We start from the raw sequence: 16,357 nt of genomic DNA on the forward strand, positions 1-16,357 counted from the left end.
GAGGGAGGCCAGCAATCAGGGCTGGCCATCGGAGTAGGGGATCGGGACTGCAGGGAGAGGGGTCAAGGCTGCATTTCGGGGGATTGAGTGGATCGGGTATGGATGGGGATCGGGAGATTGGGGTTGCGGGGGGAGGGCCATCGAGGCAGGATGGGGGTGCGGGGGGTTGTCGAGATTGGCCTGGGCATGTTCAGGGAGCTGGCAATTGGGCAGTGGGTGGGGTTGCACGGCCGGCAATGCAGGGATCGCGGGGCTGGCCAGCGATCGGGAGGCCAGCAGCGTGGGGCCACTGTGCATGTGCCGATCTCCAATATGACAGATCGGTGCATGCACAGTGGCCCACTCAGCGCTATGCTGCCGGCCTCCCCAGCAGGAATAGGCCCTGCCTCGAGCTTTTTGGACTGATTTACGTGAGTGCACTCTGCAGTGCACAGAGTGTGGGAGATTCATTTTGAAACTCCTGCTGAAACAAAACAGCGGAATTTACTCCAGTTTTAACATAAATTCGACACTTTTTTTGGGAGTATCGCCCCAGATTAATCTCTTATAAAAATAAAGTTTTTTTTCAGACGCCGAATCAAAGTCAGCTAATCCTTAATTAGTCTCCTTAAACTGCCAATCAAACTGTTAACTCAGAACCACCTACTGAGAAAACTAGCTTTTGAAACTCAGCCGAGAATTCATTATGACATAATAATATTCTTTGGGGAAATGTCAACAAAAGAATGCTACTGAAACTGCACAACCAGATGCTGCTTTTTTCTAACCTGCAGCAGATAGTCCATCAATCAAAGCAGTCCAAAAAAGGATTTTTAAAAATTCTCAGTGACACATGCAGCCTGCTTTTTTTAAAATTTAAAAAGCAAAGGATAAAAAAATCTTCAGATCATAATGGATATACAGATCTTATCTGCCCTTCAAGAGCATTAGCGTTTAATCCATCAATTTGTGAGTCCCACATTGTGGGTCAAGACTCTTGCAAAAGCCAAAATGGGGTCTGTTTAAACTCAGAACTGAGTTCAAATGGGCCTGTTTAGTTTGGGCTTCTGTCCTGTGTGAATCACATCCTGCCCCTTTCTGTTATCAAAAATTGAATCTGTTGGAAATCGGTGCAGAACTTTCACTCCCCAATCTTGTCCATAGAGCCCATAAAAATCTGCCCTGACTTTCAGAAGTTAGTCATGTTGTGGAGATGCCGGCGTCGGACTGGGGTAAACACAGTAAGAGTTTTAACAACACCAGGTTAAAGTCCAACAGGTTTATTTGGTAGCAAATACCATAGCTTTCGGAACGCTGCTCCTTCGTCAGATGGAGTGGAACGTTTCCACTCCATCTGACGAAGGAGCAGCGCTCCGAAAGCTAATGGTATTTGCTACCAAATAAACCTGTTGGACTTTAACCTGGTGTTGTTAAAACTCTTACTGTGTTCAGAAGTTAGAACAGAAAGCTATTAGGAATATGTCATCATTTGCCGTTGACTCCCAACAGCAAGATAAGAAGGGTCCTCATACAGACTCCTTTAATAGCAAAGACAACAGACAGCAGGATATGTGCTACATCCGCAGCTATTTCTAAACATTCAGCTTATTTCCAATGGACACCTTCTCCTGCATCCAGAATCCCCTCTCTGCAAGAATAGTCATTGTGATGAACTAAAGTTCTAACAAAAAATAAAGCATTTTAAAATGTATATAGTTACATAAAACTCTACAAATCTTGCATAGAAAGTAATCAAGTATGACATGTATCTTTTACCTTTTCACTTGTATTAAATAAATCTCCTTTGAAAGTGGAGTGAAACAACATCCTATCCAGTGTATTATTCTACCCTATGCATTAATGAACAAAATTCCAAACGACAGCAGGCAGAACTTGCTACAGCACTGAATAGTTCAAAGACTTAATTTAAACAATTTTAGTTTGGTTAATTTGTCTGCATTTTGTGCATTGCACATAACACATTAATCATCTGCTTCTTATGCACAAACAACATTAATCAAACTAAACCCTACTATATTTTTCTGCTATACCAAGCACTCAAACCTCCTCCCCCACGGGTGGCTTTGATTATTGTGTTATTTACCCTCCTCTATGCATATATTTAGCCATCTATCCCATAGCCTTTCCTTCTTTCCCTTCCTCTAACTAAACTGGCTCTGGCTCCCTCCATCTGGTTCCCCTTCCGTCAGCAGTCCCGCACCTGTTCACACCTCCTCTCCTGTTGGATTCCACTAAAGATTTCCTCCTCTGCCAGGGCTATTCTGGCACACACAATCTTTTTGTCATTCAATCCATCTGTCAGAAGTGAACTTTGTTTACCAGAAGCTACTTCTTGCTTCTTGAAGTAGTACAGCTCCTCAAGGTCACTGGAAAATGCACTGCCTTTAGTCTATCTACATTCCCTGCTGGTTGCTAAACAGAACAAAGTGCTGTGGTAGAACATATTTGCAAAATTAACTCAGTAACATTAATCTTTTGAAGCTTATGTATTAGATAGATGGGAAGCAGATAATTTCTTAGATTATCTAAAGCAAATATGTTCTTTATTTTAAATTGCTGAACAATATTGATTTAAAAGATATACAGTTACAGATGAATGTCGTGTGGCACAAAGGTAATTCAGTGCTCAAAATATTGATGTGGACCATTAGAAACAAATTTTAACTTGCAATACAATATGTCAACAACGCATGCTAACTTTACCATGGGCTAATTGTATCTTATTCAGAGCTGTCATTTACAAGGAATGGCTTTAGGCAACCATTAACCCATCTGACAGATATAGACTTTACAGACTAGAAATGTAAAGATGGATAAAGGTTGCTCTGTGTTGAACATCTGCAGTACAAGCTTGATGTGCAATTTGCGCAGAACATACCCCATGGCTCTTGGCGTGATGATATTTATATGAGTTATCATGACTGCCAAGCACAAGAGTGAAGTAGTTATGAGTGCGCTACGGTAGTCTGGTTTACCAGCTGTATGAGTATATCACATTTATTTTGTTCTATTTAGATCATGTTTTACTTTGTTTTATTTTTCAAAATGGTGTTTTAGAATTAATAATTTCAAGTTCAGTTGGATTCTGTATGTTCTGAAGAAAATTTGTTTGCAAGACAAGTTATTTGATACAAGTTGTTTAAATGATTCTACTGCGGCAGTGTTATAAAGTTGGTGAATGGATGCTTTGAAAGTTAAGTTGATAAGTGAGTCTGCACTGGAACTTGGACCTACAATTGCACCTTACTGTTTGGGCCCCGCTATGGGCGTAGTCAGTCATCATAAAGGCAAGATTTGTGTTGTACTAAGGGCAATGGCAATGGAACATGTTCCACATTGGTCAGCATTTGAGTTTCCATAGAACAATTCTTTGGTAATTTTATGCATCAGCATTGAACAACTCCATGTCCAATGTGGCATGACAAAATGTGGAGTAAAAGTCCATCACGAACAGAAATTTCAGCAGACAACACCAATGTGATATTTTCCATTCCAACAACAGCCATCCTCTCTCAGTAGCATTTCAAATTTGTGCAGGACTGTGGGCTGTTTTATGCTGTGGGGGCACACACGCAGAACAAGGTTGAGGCAGCCCAGTTTAATTTCACAGAGTACATACTATCGTGAGAGAAGAAAATACCATCTCATTGTTTTGAGACTTGATTCAAACCTAGGTTTAGGAGGTGAAAGAATGATGTGATAATCCACTGCAACACCTCCAATGGAATGGTTTTCAATTATTCTTTAAGTGTAAAGTAATTACTATTGTTCTGACACTACTAAAAAAATGGATTTTACAGGATGTAGATGTGTATTTTTCTGGATTTTACTTTGCTAAGCTGGATCTGTCTGTGAGTTATCATAAAGCAGTTTTCTTCTGCATCATTCTGGTACAATTTTACAAATAGCATTCACAATTGTTTGTGGTGGTTCTGGGAGCATGTTGGCTTGCTGTCATTTAGACTGCTCCGACAGACCCCACATTGCAATTTCATGGCTTATCAATTAGCTAGAGAATTTAGAAAGCAACTCTGTGACAATGATCCTGTAAGTATGAATGCAGAAGGAATACATTGATCTTTCTTGTTCTAGTAAAAACAGCATCAAACTTAGCATTTCATTTTGACCAAAGCAAGAGCAGTTTTCACTAATCATTTGATTGAAAGAAATTGCAGCATACAACAGAATACATTTTTTTTTGTTTCATTAAAGAATATTCTGTAAAATGATAACACATTGGAGAATAATTTTAAAATGTTTCAAATATTTCTTTGTATTCTTAGTTCCTCTTAATTAATAAGGCTTGGTTAATGCCTGTTCAATATATCCAAAATTAATTTTGCCTTCAGGGGAAAGAATCAGATTCTTCATTAACTCACACAGCAATAGACAATATCTTCGCACACCCTTCCTGCGCATAACCCCCACCACCAACCAGTCAGACACACACATTTAACTGTATCTTTCCTAGTTTATTTACAGCAAAAATAGGTCAAAATCAACACATTTTGTTTCCTTCCTACCTTTATAATTATATATTTTTAAATACATAGAAAACAATTTTCATCCTTTCCCATCTCATCTTTGGGAAATTAATTAAAATAAGGAAAGATTTTGCCACAGAAACATGTTGCTACAAATGTGTGAATACTCAAAGGGTTAGCTCTGTAATTAACAGTTACTGGTGATTTTAAGTTTCATGTGGGAGTAACTGAACAGTGGGTCATTGATGCTGAGGCATTTTCTGTGTATAGCTTGGACTGAAAGTAAAGATCAGTAAAGACAATGCAAGGTCTCACCCAAGGCCACTAGGAGCACCACTGTAAACATCACAGCACTTTGCAGTAGCCCAGCAGATCCCATCTCTGTGGTCAGTCCTCCCAGCTGCCCTATCTGTTACTGTCTGATTAGTTCTGCTAAGCAGCCCCTCCCCTGCCATCTTTGCCTGCCATCTGTTATAGACAACATGGCTATTGCCCAGCAATGCATGCTGCCCTCCTACCTGGCATCCAGCTACTTGCCTTACCCCAAAGAGCTAACACAGGTTCTTGCTGCTGGCACAATCAGGATTTCATTACTACTACTTTGACAAGTGCAGGGTTGTTTGTAATTTCTCTTTTATCCCTGTTCTGATTGTACAACCACCTCCCACTGACTATGTTTGCTGCAGTTTTGTTGCACACAGATTTTACTCTCCACATTAATCTCCCTCTGGCATATTACTGCATCTGTTCACTTTTTTATTAATTTTCAAATTCCCACCCTTTTTCAGCAAAGGGGATACTCTCAATTCTGTTTCTGTATTCAGATGATTGCAATTCAGAAATAACTACCTATTCCACAAAATTAAATAACAAAAGCTGTCAATTTATTGAATTAACTAACTTGTTTTTTTTTAGAATAGATTTGAACACATTATAGACAAACCTATGCATCACTCTGCTGTGTACTGTAATCAAAGAAATTTTTGATTAGTTGAGTAAAAGAAACATGCCAATAACTTTGTTTCAACCTCGGACTGCAGAATATTTTCATGCCCTTTAATTATACATTCAAATAAAATATTGGAAATCTTTGTTTAAAAGTCTGAAATGTGAAAATGTTTTACTTGATTGACATTTCATAACATGAATCTATATCCTAATAAGTTAACAAAAGAAAATACCATCTAGAATATTAAAAATACTATCCAGTAATACAAATCAGCACATTTTCAAAATTGAGCAATCTTTATATTTTTACACGGGGCACTCTGAGTTGCACAATTTTCTAATTTTACTCTTGTAAACAAAACCATAGCTGCTACCTTATTTAGCTCAGATAGTGAGTTTCATTACACAAATGTGTCAACTAATTTTTTTTTAAAAGTCATATTTTGTTTTGTTAACTTTACAGACATTCCCAGTCATAGCAGGGAACTTAGTAAGTATTTTCCATTTTTGTCTGTAATTTACAATCTGCTAACAAAAGGGCAGAAGTACTCCATTTGATATTTAAGATTTCATTGCATTTTAGGGAAGGGAACAGAAAAATCTTATCACAAATCATTAGTACAACAATTACATAATGTGCTTAAACACCCAATGACCAACTTAATCAACAAAAATGATGCAAGGTTAGATAATCCATCTGCAGATTGCAGCATTTCTATGTGGCTGAGTTGCAATTTTGCAAAAATTGTTTTTGTCCCTACAGGGCCCTGAATTGCAAAAAGCAGGAAGTGTGCAGGAAGACTCAAAGCATGTTATGGAGTTAACATTTGGAAAGATATGTCAGAGCGGATGTGAATGCAGTGCTCATTAGTCAGAAGCCCTGTCAGGAGATGTGGAGAAAGCTGCAATATTTATAAAACAGTGAAAGATAGATATGTAAATGACAAATTATCAAGTTTATTCCATAGTTAAATTGGGTTTTGAATGACGTAACTGTGCTTCTCTCCCAAATTCAACAGTAGATACTTCAACTGATTGCATTAGTGTGTGCACAAACTGACCACAATAGTTCAGTCATGCAATAAATGCATATGCTGATGACATGATTTTGCATCAGCTACATATTTACTGACCTTATGAAGCACTATAACTACTGTGAATATCTGGTTATCTAGGATGTTGCTCTTAAAAGAAAAAATAACCTCACGTTCATATCTCAATCTGGCTGACCGATGGAGTACAGGAGGGAGACCATTTGCCCATCTTATCTGGGCTTGCTATTTGTTGGAACAATTCAGAACTAACACCACTGCCTTGCTCTCTTCTCTGTGGTGTGGGAGCTGGCAGCTGAAGCACAATTTAAAAGCAAGTTTAGTTAGTAGCTTGTTAAGAAGCAAAATGTTAACAAGGATATAGTAAGAAAGTAAAACTAAAAGTAGAAGGGTTATGTCAACTGTCAAAAATAGTAGGATGGCAAAGAGAATATATTGCTGGAAAGAATTCCTATAGTTCAAATCATATTCTTGTGTTTACGAGAATGATTCATATATAAAAGAAGACATTGTGTATCTTCACAAAAGTATCATGGTATCTAAACAGAGCAATCAATTATCATAAAGGCCTTTTAACCAATCATACTCATCTTTCTAATGTTTCGACTCAGCCAACCTACCAACAAACTATATTTTTTACACCACCAGCTTACTGTGCTATATTATTCCAGCTCATGTCTCTTTTGATAAAAAAATTAAGATCTGTTTTAACTTTATCTTTCACCAGTTAAAACTTAGATCCTCTTGCCTTTGCTCACTTCAAAGTAATATTCTGGTCTCAAATTTCACTTTTTTATACAGTTTTTTCCCAACCTGTTACTCTTCTCTCTAGACTGAAATGTTCAACTTTCCTCATAATCCATGTCATTTACACACAAAGATCCTTTTACCTTTTTTCCGCAAACCCTCACCAATGTTGTCAACCAAAGGTATTCATGGAAATGGAAAAAAGCAGATACATGCTGTTAGGTCACAGATCTGACATGATTTCACTGAATGATGGAAGAGGTATGAAAGGTTAAATGGCTTCCCCTCCTGTTCTAGTAAACTGTTAAATACCTGGTCCCCATGTTCACTGATATTGTTAATGGTTCTCTCTCTTGCGTGTCATCCATATTTCCTTTAAATCTGCTTCATAATCCCTCTCCTCAAAAAAAACAATGCTAGAAGCTACTAATCTTGAAAACTATCATCCCATTTCCAACCTCCTTTTCCTCTTCAAAGTCCCTGAAAGTGTTGTTGTCTTCAAATCCGTGTAAATTTTTCCAGGAATTCTATGTCTGAATCCCTCCAATTCATGTTCCGTCCCACCACAGTACCGAAACAGCTCTTATCAAGATTACAAATGACATCTTATGGGACTGTGACAAAGTTAAATTTTCCTCCCTTGTCCTTCTCAACCTGTCTGCAGACTTTGACACAAGTGAACACACAATCCTGCTCCAAACCCTCTCCACTGTCGTCTAGTTGGGTGAGACTGTTCTCACCTGCTTCTTATTTATCTGATCATAGCCAGAGTACCATTTGCAATGGCTTCTCTTCCTGCTTTGGTGACACCGAAGGATCTATCCTTGTCTCCTTCTATTTCTGATCTATATGACGCACCTTGGCAACACCATCAAAAGCACAGTGTTAGTTTTCAAATGTATACCGACAACACCCAGCTCTACCTTACCACCACCTTGCTCGACCCCTTCACTATCGCTAAATTATCAGAGCGCTTATCAAATATCCAGTACTGGATAAAGAGATATTTCCTCCAAGTAGATATTTGGAAGACAGAAACCATTTTTTCCGGTCACTGCTTCAAGCTATCTACAGACTCCAATGCTCTCCCTGGCAACAGAACCACTGAACCATTGAAATGTTATGGCACAGAAGGTGGCCATTCAGCCCAGTGTGTCTGCACCAGCCAAAAAGAGAGAAATAAAATAACTGGCTACTCATTTCCATCCCACTTTCCAGCATCTGGTCCATAGCCTTGCAGATTACAGTACTTCAGTACTGCAGTTCCAGGTACCTTTTAAATGGGTTGAACATTTCAGCCTCAACTGCCAATCCAGACAGTCAATTCCAGATGCCTACCACCCTCTGGGTGAAAAAGCCTATCCTCATTTCCTCTCTAATTTTTCTACCAATCACCTTAAATCTATGTCCTCTGTTAATTGATCTCCCCAACAATCATAGCCTATCCAATCTCTCCTCATAGCTGCAATTTGAAGCCCTAGCAACATTCTTGTAAATCTCCTCTCTACTCTCTATAGAACTATTATCTCCTTCCTGTAATGTGGGGAGTAGAACTGGACATAAAATTCCAGCTGTGGCCTAACCAACAGTTTATACTTGTGAAAACTAATACTGTTTATGATGATGTCGCCAAGGGGATGCATATTGATGAAAAATAGAAGGGGACAAGGATAGATCCTTGCGGGTCACCAGAGATAATGGTAGATATCTGTATGCAGCTTGAAGCAATGACCAGAAAGAAATGGCTTCAGTCTTCTAAATATTTGCATGAAGGAAATACCTGCTATCCAGTGCTGGGTATTACAACCCTCTTCTTTAACTAGAATGTCTGCATCAACCCTTGCCTTAGTGAAGACAAAGAACTCATTAAGAACCCTCTCCACATATTCTGCATCAACTCATAAGTTAACATGTATGTCTCTGATAGGCTCTACCCTTTCCTTAGTTTTTCTCTTGCTCTTCCTGTACTGGCAAAACATCTTTGGGTTTTTTTTTACCTGCTAATTTTTTTGTATACTTTCTTTCCTTTCCTAGTTTCCTTTTTTATTTCACCTCTCAATCTCACTTTCGAATACTTGCCACTGATTTGACACTATTTTCTCTTCTGGTAGCTATATTCAGTCAACTTTCGCCAGTTCACCTCTCAACTTTGTAACAATTGTCTTTCCCCAATTTAGAACTTTTGAATGCAGTTCAAGAATTTTGCGTTACCTGTGCTCTGCACGGTGTTTGCATCCCAGTTCATAATAGGGTAACTGAAGTCCCCAACTATTATTGCTCTTATTGTTTTTGCACTCAAAGTTATTTACATATTTGCTTTTCAAACTCCTTTCCATTATTTAGGGGTCTATAGTAGAGTCCTAGCAATGTGGCTGCCCCTTTTTTTATTTCTGAACTCAACCCATATGATCTCATTTGATGTTTCATTTAGTATATCATCTCTCCGCACAGCTGTAATTGGTTCTTTAACTAGTAATGCTACACCCCCATCTTTTTAACCCCCTCTCTATCCTACCTGAAAACTCTATATCCAGGGATGTTGAGCTGCCATTTCTTCCCCTCTTTGGGCCAAGTTTCCATTATAGCAATTATATCATGCTGCCATTTGTCTTTCTGTGGCCCTCAACTCATCAGCTTTATTTGCAGTTTGAGATTAAACTAGTCTGTGGACATCTTTGGCATCACACTTGGCCCTGAGATGAGCGTCCTACACTCCTGGCTGGTCACCCTTTATACACATGTAATTATCCAAATCTCTGTTACCTATGTCTTGACTCACACCAAGTTCAGTTCACCTAACATTCCTGAACTTACTGACCTACACTGACGCCAAACAACATCTTGATCTTAAAATTCTCATCCTTGTTTTCTAATCCCTTGTAATCTCTTCAAAAGCACCTGTATTCATCTCATTCTGGCCTCTCAAACATTCCCAATTTTAATCGCTCAACAATAGTCATGCTTTAGGTTCCTTAGGCCCTAAGCTTTGGAATTTCCTCTTTACACCTGTGTGCCTCCCTCCCTTGCTTTTCTCCTTTAAGGCACTCCTTAAAACCTACCTCTTTGACCAAGCTTTTGATCATCAGCCTAATACCCTCTTAGATGGCTAAGTTTCATATTTTATTTTATAACGCTCCTATGAATCACCTTGGGACATTTTATTAGATTAAGTCACAATATATAGTGACTAGATGTATATATAAACTATAAATTGTTGTTATCCCAATGTTCCTGTGTGTGGTGGCCAGATTTTCACACAGTGGGCAAAATTTAATGCCACTCTCGGAGGTGGGTGGGGTGGGGGCACATGGGTGGGAGGATGCGGTTGGAGACCCCTCTGCATTTCTGCCTCCCCCCCGATTAAGTATAAGGCAGGAAAGCTTGCAGGTGCCATTCCCATCCAGCTGCCAATTGAGGCCTTGAAATGGGTGACTATTGCCTACATAAGGGCCTCATCCTGCTGCCACTGGTATTCAAACCTTGTTGGGTTAGCTTGCAGGCTACCGGGAGCGGGGGTGGGTTCCCTCATTCAATGCCTGATTGAGAGACCTGGCATTAGGAAGGGAACAAAACAACTAAGAGACATCTCCCGGTGCTTTCCTCCCATCCCCCTCCAGCTGGCGACTCCTCTGCAACCACCATCCTAGCCTCACTTATCTTTCCCCAAGAATCCCTGGCGAAAGCTCATTATATGACTGACAACAGCCACTGCTTCTGGTGGTGCAGCTAGTAGTGGAGAGCTGCTGGCCTGAGCTTGGTCGGCAGCTCTGTGAAGTGAGATTTCTACTCTACTGGAAGGAAGTGCAGCAATTAAATTTCCTCGCTGGATCCGGTAGTTGCCAATTGGGGATATAATTCCCTCAGGGTTCTTGGAGATCAGGTTGGTGGGATGCCGCCAATTCTGGTAGTGGATGTCAGGCGCCCCCGCCGCAGTCATTAAATTCCAACCAGTAACCCAAGAGAGGCTCGACCTGTGCAACATAGAGTCTCAGCATAGTCTTTGTAGGCTCATAATCCACTAGTGTGACTATCACAATACTCGATTTGCTTTATTAATTGCCTCATCACGTTATATCACTACTGAGGGCTAAATGTAGTACTGTTTCTGGGCACAGGGTTGCAATTTGCGACCTGCCCACACCCATTCCTTTGAGGAAGGTAGCACACGTCTTGATGCTGCCAGCTACCTGAGTGCTCAGCAGGGGACTAGCTGTGTGCTTTAACATCACATTATGCAGCCCACGGAGGCCAATGCCTGGAGTCTGGCGCTGAGGAACTGGCAGCAATGTGGCACGAGGTTCACGTGTTATTGATCAAGGGAGGCAAATGCATCTTCACGACATCTCCTAACCAATGCACTACTAGCTTCTCGTGCTAGTCACACCACACCCCCATCAAGGGTGGAGTTTGGACTGTCACCCCCAAATACAGAAAGTGGGTGGCCATGGAGGCTGCTGAGTGTCGAGGTGGGTAGCTTAAACAACCCACCTTGGTTCCCTGGGATGGTTGTCTCAGTTATTTTCTTAAACATTTGGCCATACACGCCAGTTTATGCCACCCCACTCAGCCTCAAGGCCCCTTATAGCCTCCATGTCAACGTAGTGTCAACTCATGCCAACAAATGACCCTCTGCCCACCTGCCTTGCATTCTCTTTTTAATTCATTCTTGGGATGTGGACGTTATTGGCTAGGCCAGCTGTCCCTAATTGCCCTCCATAAAATGGTGAACTGCCTTCTTGAACTGCTCAGTCATGAGGTGTAGGTACATCCACAGTGCTATTAGAGAGGGAGTTCCAGGATTTTGATCCAGTGACAGTGAAGAAGCCAGCTGATTTAGTAGGTGTAACTAATTTACTTGCCTCGGAGTTACAAGGTTCTAGGTTCAAGTCCCATTGCAGGGCTTGAGCACAAAATCTATGCTGACATTTCAGGACAGCACTGAGGGAGTGCTACATTATCAAAGGTACCTCCTTTAGATGAGACGCTGGACTGAAGTCCCATCTGCCTGCCTGAGTGGATGTAAAAGGTCCTATGGCACTATTTTGAAGAAGAATAGGGGAGTTTATCCTCAGTGTCCTGGCCAATATTCATCCCTCAATAAACATCACACAAAAAAAAACAGGTTATCTGGTCATTATCACATTCCTGTTTGTGAGAGTTTGCGGTGCATAAATTGGCTATCATTTCCTACATTATAACAGTGGGGGAGATCTTACCACTGCGCCCTGCTGGCCAATGGGCGGGGTGTGTCAGCAAGATTGCGAGAGAGCCGGGAAATCAGGTTTGTACCTGATTTCTTGCATCTCACGATCTTACTGGCACTGGATATCTGGTGCAAGGCTGAATTGATTATTTAAATGTATTAAAATAATCATTTACATGAAATTAGCGAGCCCAGGATGGTATCGTCCAGGCTCACTTGCCACTGTGGCATTGGCGGAGAAGATTCTATCCGATGAGGATCATCTATGGCTCCCCCATCAATGGGGACCTGATGCGATGGCCTCACCAGTAGGCCCGCCCTCTCCCCCAGGAGGTCAGGGGCAAGAAGGCTGCCCTTTGGGTAGTGCCAACCTGACGCTGCTATCCTGGCAAGCCGGCACTGCCCACTGGGCACCCTGGCAGTGTCCATGAGGCACCAGGCATTACCAAAGGGACAAGGCCATGGAGGGGGGTGCGGGCGGGGCCTGCCAGGGGGGTAACAGAGCGGGGAAGGGCCAGGGGATGGTGCCAGGTTTAGGCCATGGAGGCGGGCTTGTTATAGCAGCAGAGGCTGTTACAAGTCTCTGCTGTTCTCAGCACAGAGATCTGCACTTGCGCTATGGTGCCCTCTGCTGCTATCATTTGGATTTCGGGCGATTTAGGCCCTGTCCACTCCCCCTACAGGCGGAAATCAGGCCTTTTTTTGCACAGAGTGCACAAGGTTCGACTGCTGGCCTTGCTGAAAAAATGGATCTGAAACTGTCCCGTTTTCCCGCCTGTTCTGGACTTAAAATTTTTATGATAAGATCGCCCCTTGACTATACTTCAAAAGTACCTCATTGGCTGTAAAGCCTTTGAGACGTCTGGTGGTCATTAAAAATGCGATATAAATGCAAGTTTATCTTTCTAACTTTGTAAATAAGTTTGAATCCTTTATCATCGCAATATTATTTGCATGGTTATCATAATGCCAGAAATAACAAAAAGGAGAAATGCAGCAACCTAAACGATAAAGTGTCAATAGGATTTTTGGATTCAGGTTTGCACCATAAATCTTCATTCCCAAGCCTTGCCCAGCAGCAATTAAAGAGCTGACTGGCAAAGGACAGGAAACAGCTCATCCAACTCATCCATAGATGGTTTAAGTTTTAATCAGAAAAAGGGCAGAGTATTTCCTAAAAAGAGCATGTAACTCAGGAGTTAAATGCACCACTCTACTGAGCCACAGCAACTATATGTTGACATAGCTGGAGCGAGGTAAAGATATTGCAATTGCCCTCAGCATCTATACAAAGGGAGAAGAAAATGAGACTAGTGTTAAATACAAGCTTATTCTATTCCTTTCTGTTACAACTACTCTTGCGTGGATGTCAGACAAAGGCAGGACCGCATTTGGCTGTGATAATCTCACATTGACTAAGAATAATCACTTGAGCAAGATGCTGGGGCGTAACTGAAGTGCAAAGAACAATAACCCAGCATGATTCACTGTGTTCAGGAGAAAGGATCTGGTGAAAAATGGGGGGAAATCATACAGAAAACAAAATTAATGGAAAGAAATTTCAAGGCTGAGAATTTTATACCATCTGAATGAATTTGAAATTGCCTACCACTGTGAAGGGGCGCTATACAGAATCTCTACTCCCTCAAATGTGGTTCAATATCGGATGTTTGATTACTGAAATGTGACTTAACTCATTGTGACTGTGCCAATCACAGACTGAGATGTAGTAAATTTAAGGAGGTACTGTAACTGTTGGTACAACAGGAAAAATAAACAAAGGTTGACAAGTTAACAAAAAAAAACAAACAAAAAATGATTATACAAATGGCTTACTCATCGTGTTATAACAACCTCTTATTAAGACCATTTATCATGATACAATATTGTACGTTGTGCTGTTCCCCACATCATTACAACTCAAACTGACAGAATACAAGAGATCTTAGAAAATTAAAAAAAACAAAAACCTCAGAACATCTGGTAATCCCATCACCCGTCCATATGTTACAAACATCATGCTGCTTTTCCCTTAAGACAGATTAGAAAAATCATCACATTTGGTTTTCTATAATTACATACCTGCAGTTTGGTATTTTAATAGCTTCACCTGTTAATACTGCAGCAATTAGTAGGCAAAAATGTGAACAGTTGGTATTGAAAAGCCCCAAAAATATCTGTAAAATGTTTTATTGCCTGCAGTAGAGACAGGCAGCTTGATGCTGGCGTTATGAAGTGCCACTGGCAGATAACAGGATTATTTGTACCTGGTGAGGTGCAGTTGGTGCTCAGATTTGCTCAGTAGTTCCATCAGCTTTAGACATTCATCCTTCGATCTTGCTGCATCCTGCTGGACATGCTCCAAATGGCACTTAGTTTCATTTAGTTTCAATTCAAGTTTCTGCAGTTCCTAAAGAAGAAATTTAGATTTAAAACAAATCCCAAAAAACAACAAAATTTCTCTTTGTAAAACTGTGATAGGTGAAAATCTCAGTTTAGTAAACATAACCACAACATAACAAAGTTGGGCGCATTGGGAAAAAAATGTCATAACTTTCAAGAACTAGTAGCCATTTATTTTTAAATTACATTAACTTTCAGAACTCTGGTGAAGATCCAGCACAATCTGAGAAGAAGGAGAATAGAAATTTTAAAACATAACCATTTTTGTCTTCATCAACTATATGTACAAGATAAAAATCACAGACCGGTGGTTATTATTGGGTTGCTTTCCGAGTGCAATGTGATGGTGGTAATAGCCATAGTCCACAAAGAATCATATGCATCTCTCTCCATTAGAAAGAGACAATCGGTTACATATGTAGCTTGAGGAACAACACTCTGCAAGCATGGGGCAAAGTGAGGAGGCAAGCCTCAATGAACCACCACAACCAATACAGGGATTGAACCTGTGCTGTCGGTGGTGGACTATTATCTTACTTAATCAGTGAAAAGAACTTACTACTCTCAATAACTTCAGCTTTTGCACACTCTTCAGATGGCAAGTTCAGTCTATATTACTTTACTGATTTAAACGTCTTTCCCTTTTATAACTAAAATTTTATAGGATCTATTTACCTTATACCTTAGCAAACTCAGGCGTTCAAGCTATAATCTAGCTTTAACAAACTGTGATGACTGGAATCCAGTGGTTTTGTCACTGATGGGAATCCAATCTATTTTGCACATTGATACACAAGACTAGATTTTAAACCAGTGTAAATGGATACGAACATGCAAATTAGGAGCAGGAGTACGCCACTCAGCCCTTCGAGCCTGTTCCACAGTAAGATCACAATTGATCTAATTTTAACCTCAACTTAACATTCCTGCCTACCCCTAATAACTTTTCACCCTCTTGCTTATCAAGAATCTATCTACCTCTGGCTTAAAACTATTCAAAGTCTCAAAATGTGAGAACCCTGCCCAGAGTCTAAGTGCAGTGGTGGGTGGCTCCAGCGACACCCATCCTGCTGACTAGAATATTGGGATCCCATGCCAGATTCCGTGCCTGGAAGCCCACTGATTTTGCACAAGAGAGTTCCCCTCCAGCTCTCCTGGAGGACCAGCAGCTGTTTCATCAGCTGATGGGTTCAAAGGTCCCGGCACCATATTTAAATACCAGTCAAGCACATTCATATCCCTCTTTCCAGCCCACCTGTCTTCACCAGATAGTGCAGGATGTTAGTAATCCAGAGGGAAAGGCTAGCAGCCTCAAGAATAAGTCTGTTCCTTGATTCAACCACCTCATCCCCAAGCCCATCTTGTGCAAGGCACCCATGTTCCATTTGGGCCTCTTCCCACCTCATCTGGAGTTTTCATTCATCCCCTTCCAGTGCACGATGTGGTGTCCCTTTGATCCCCTTGTTTGTGACTTTTCATGCACCCTTGTTGGGGTCCAGCTTCCCTTCTCTCAGTCTTCC

The 16,357-nt window shown here is 40.8% G+C and overlaps 1 protein-coding gene across 6 annotated transcripts in view; it reads right to left on the minus strand.

Annotated features, from left to right (window-relative positions):
- The window catches only part of sdccag8 (SHH signaling and ciliogenesis regulator sdccag8), a 317,675-nt gene that overhangs the window by 131,982 nt on the left and 169,336 nt on the right, over positions 1-16,357 (minus strand). For all 6 annotated transcript variants that reach the window (XM_078229523.1, XM_078229526.1, XM_078229528.1 and 3 more), the window contains one exon: positions 14,702-14,844. In XM_078229523.1, the coding sequence (XP_078085649.1) occupies positions 14,702-14,844 (143 nt within the window). The remainder of the gene's footprint in view (positions 1-14,701; positions 14,845-16,357) is intronic.

Source organism: Mustelus asterias, chromosome 15 (assembly GCF_964213995.1).
Source record: "Mustelus asterias chromosome 15, sMusAst1.hap1.1, whole genome shotgun sequence".
NCBI classification, from domain to species: Eukaryota; Metazoa; Chordata; class Chondrichthyes; order Carcharhiniformes; family Triakidae; genus Mustelus; species Mustelus asterias.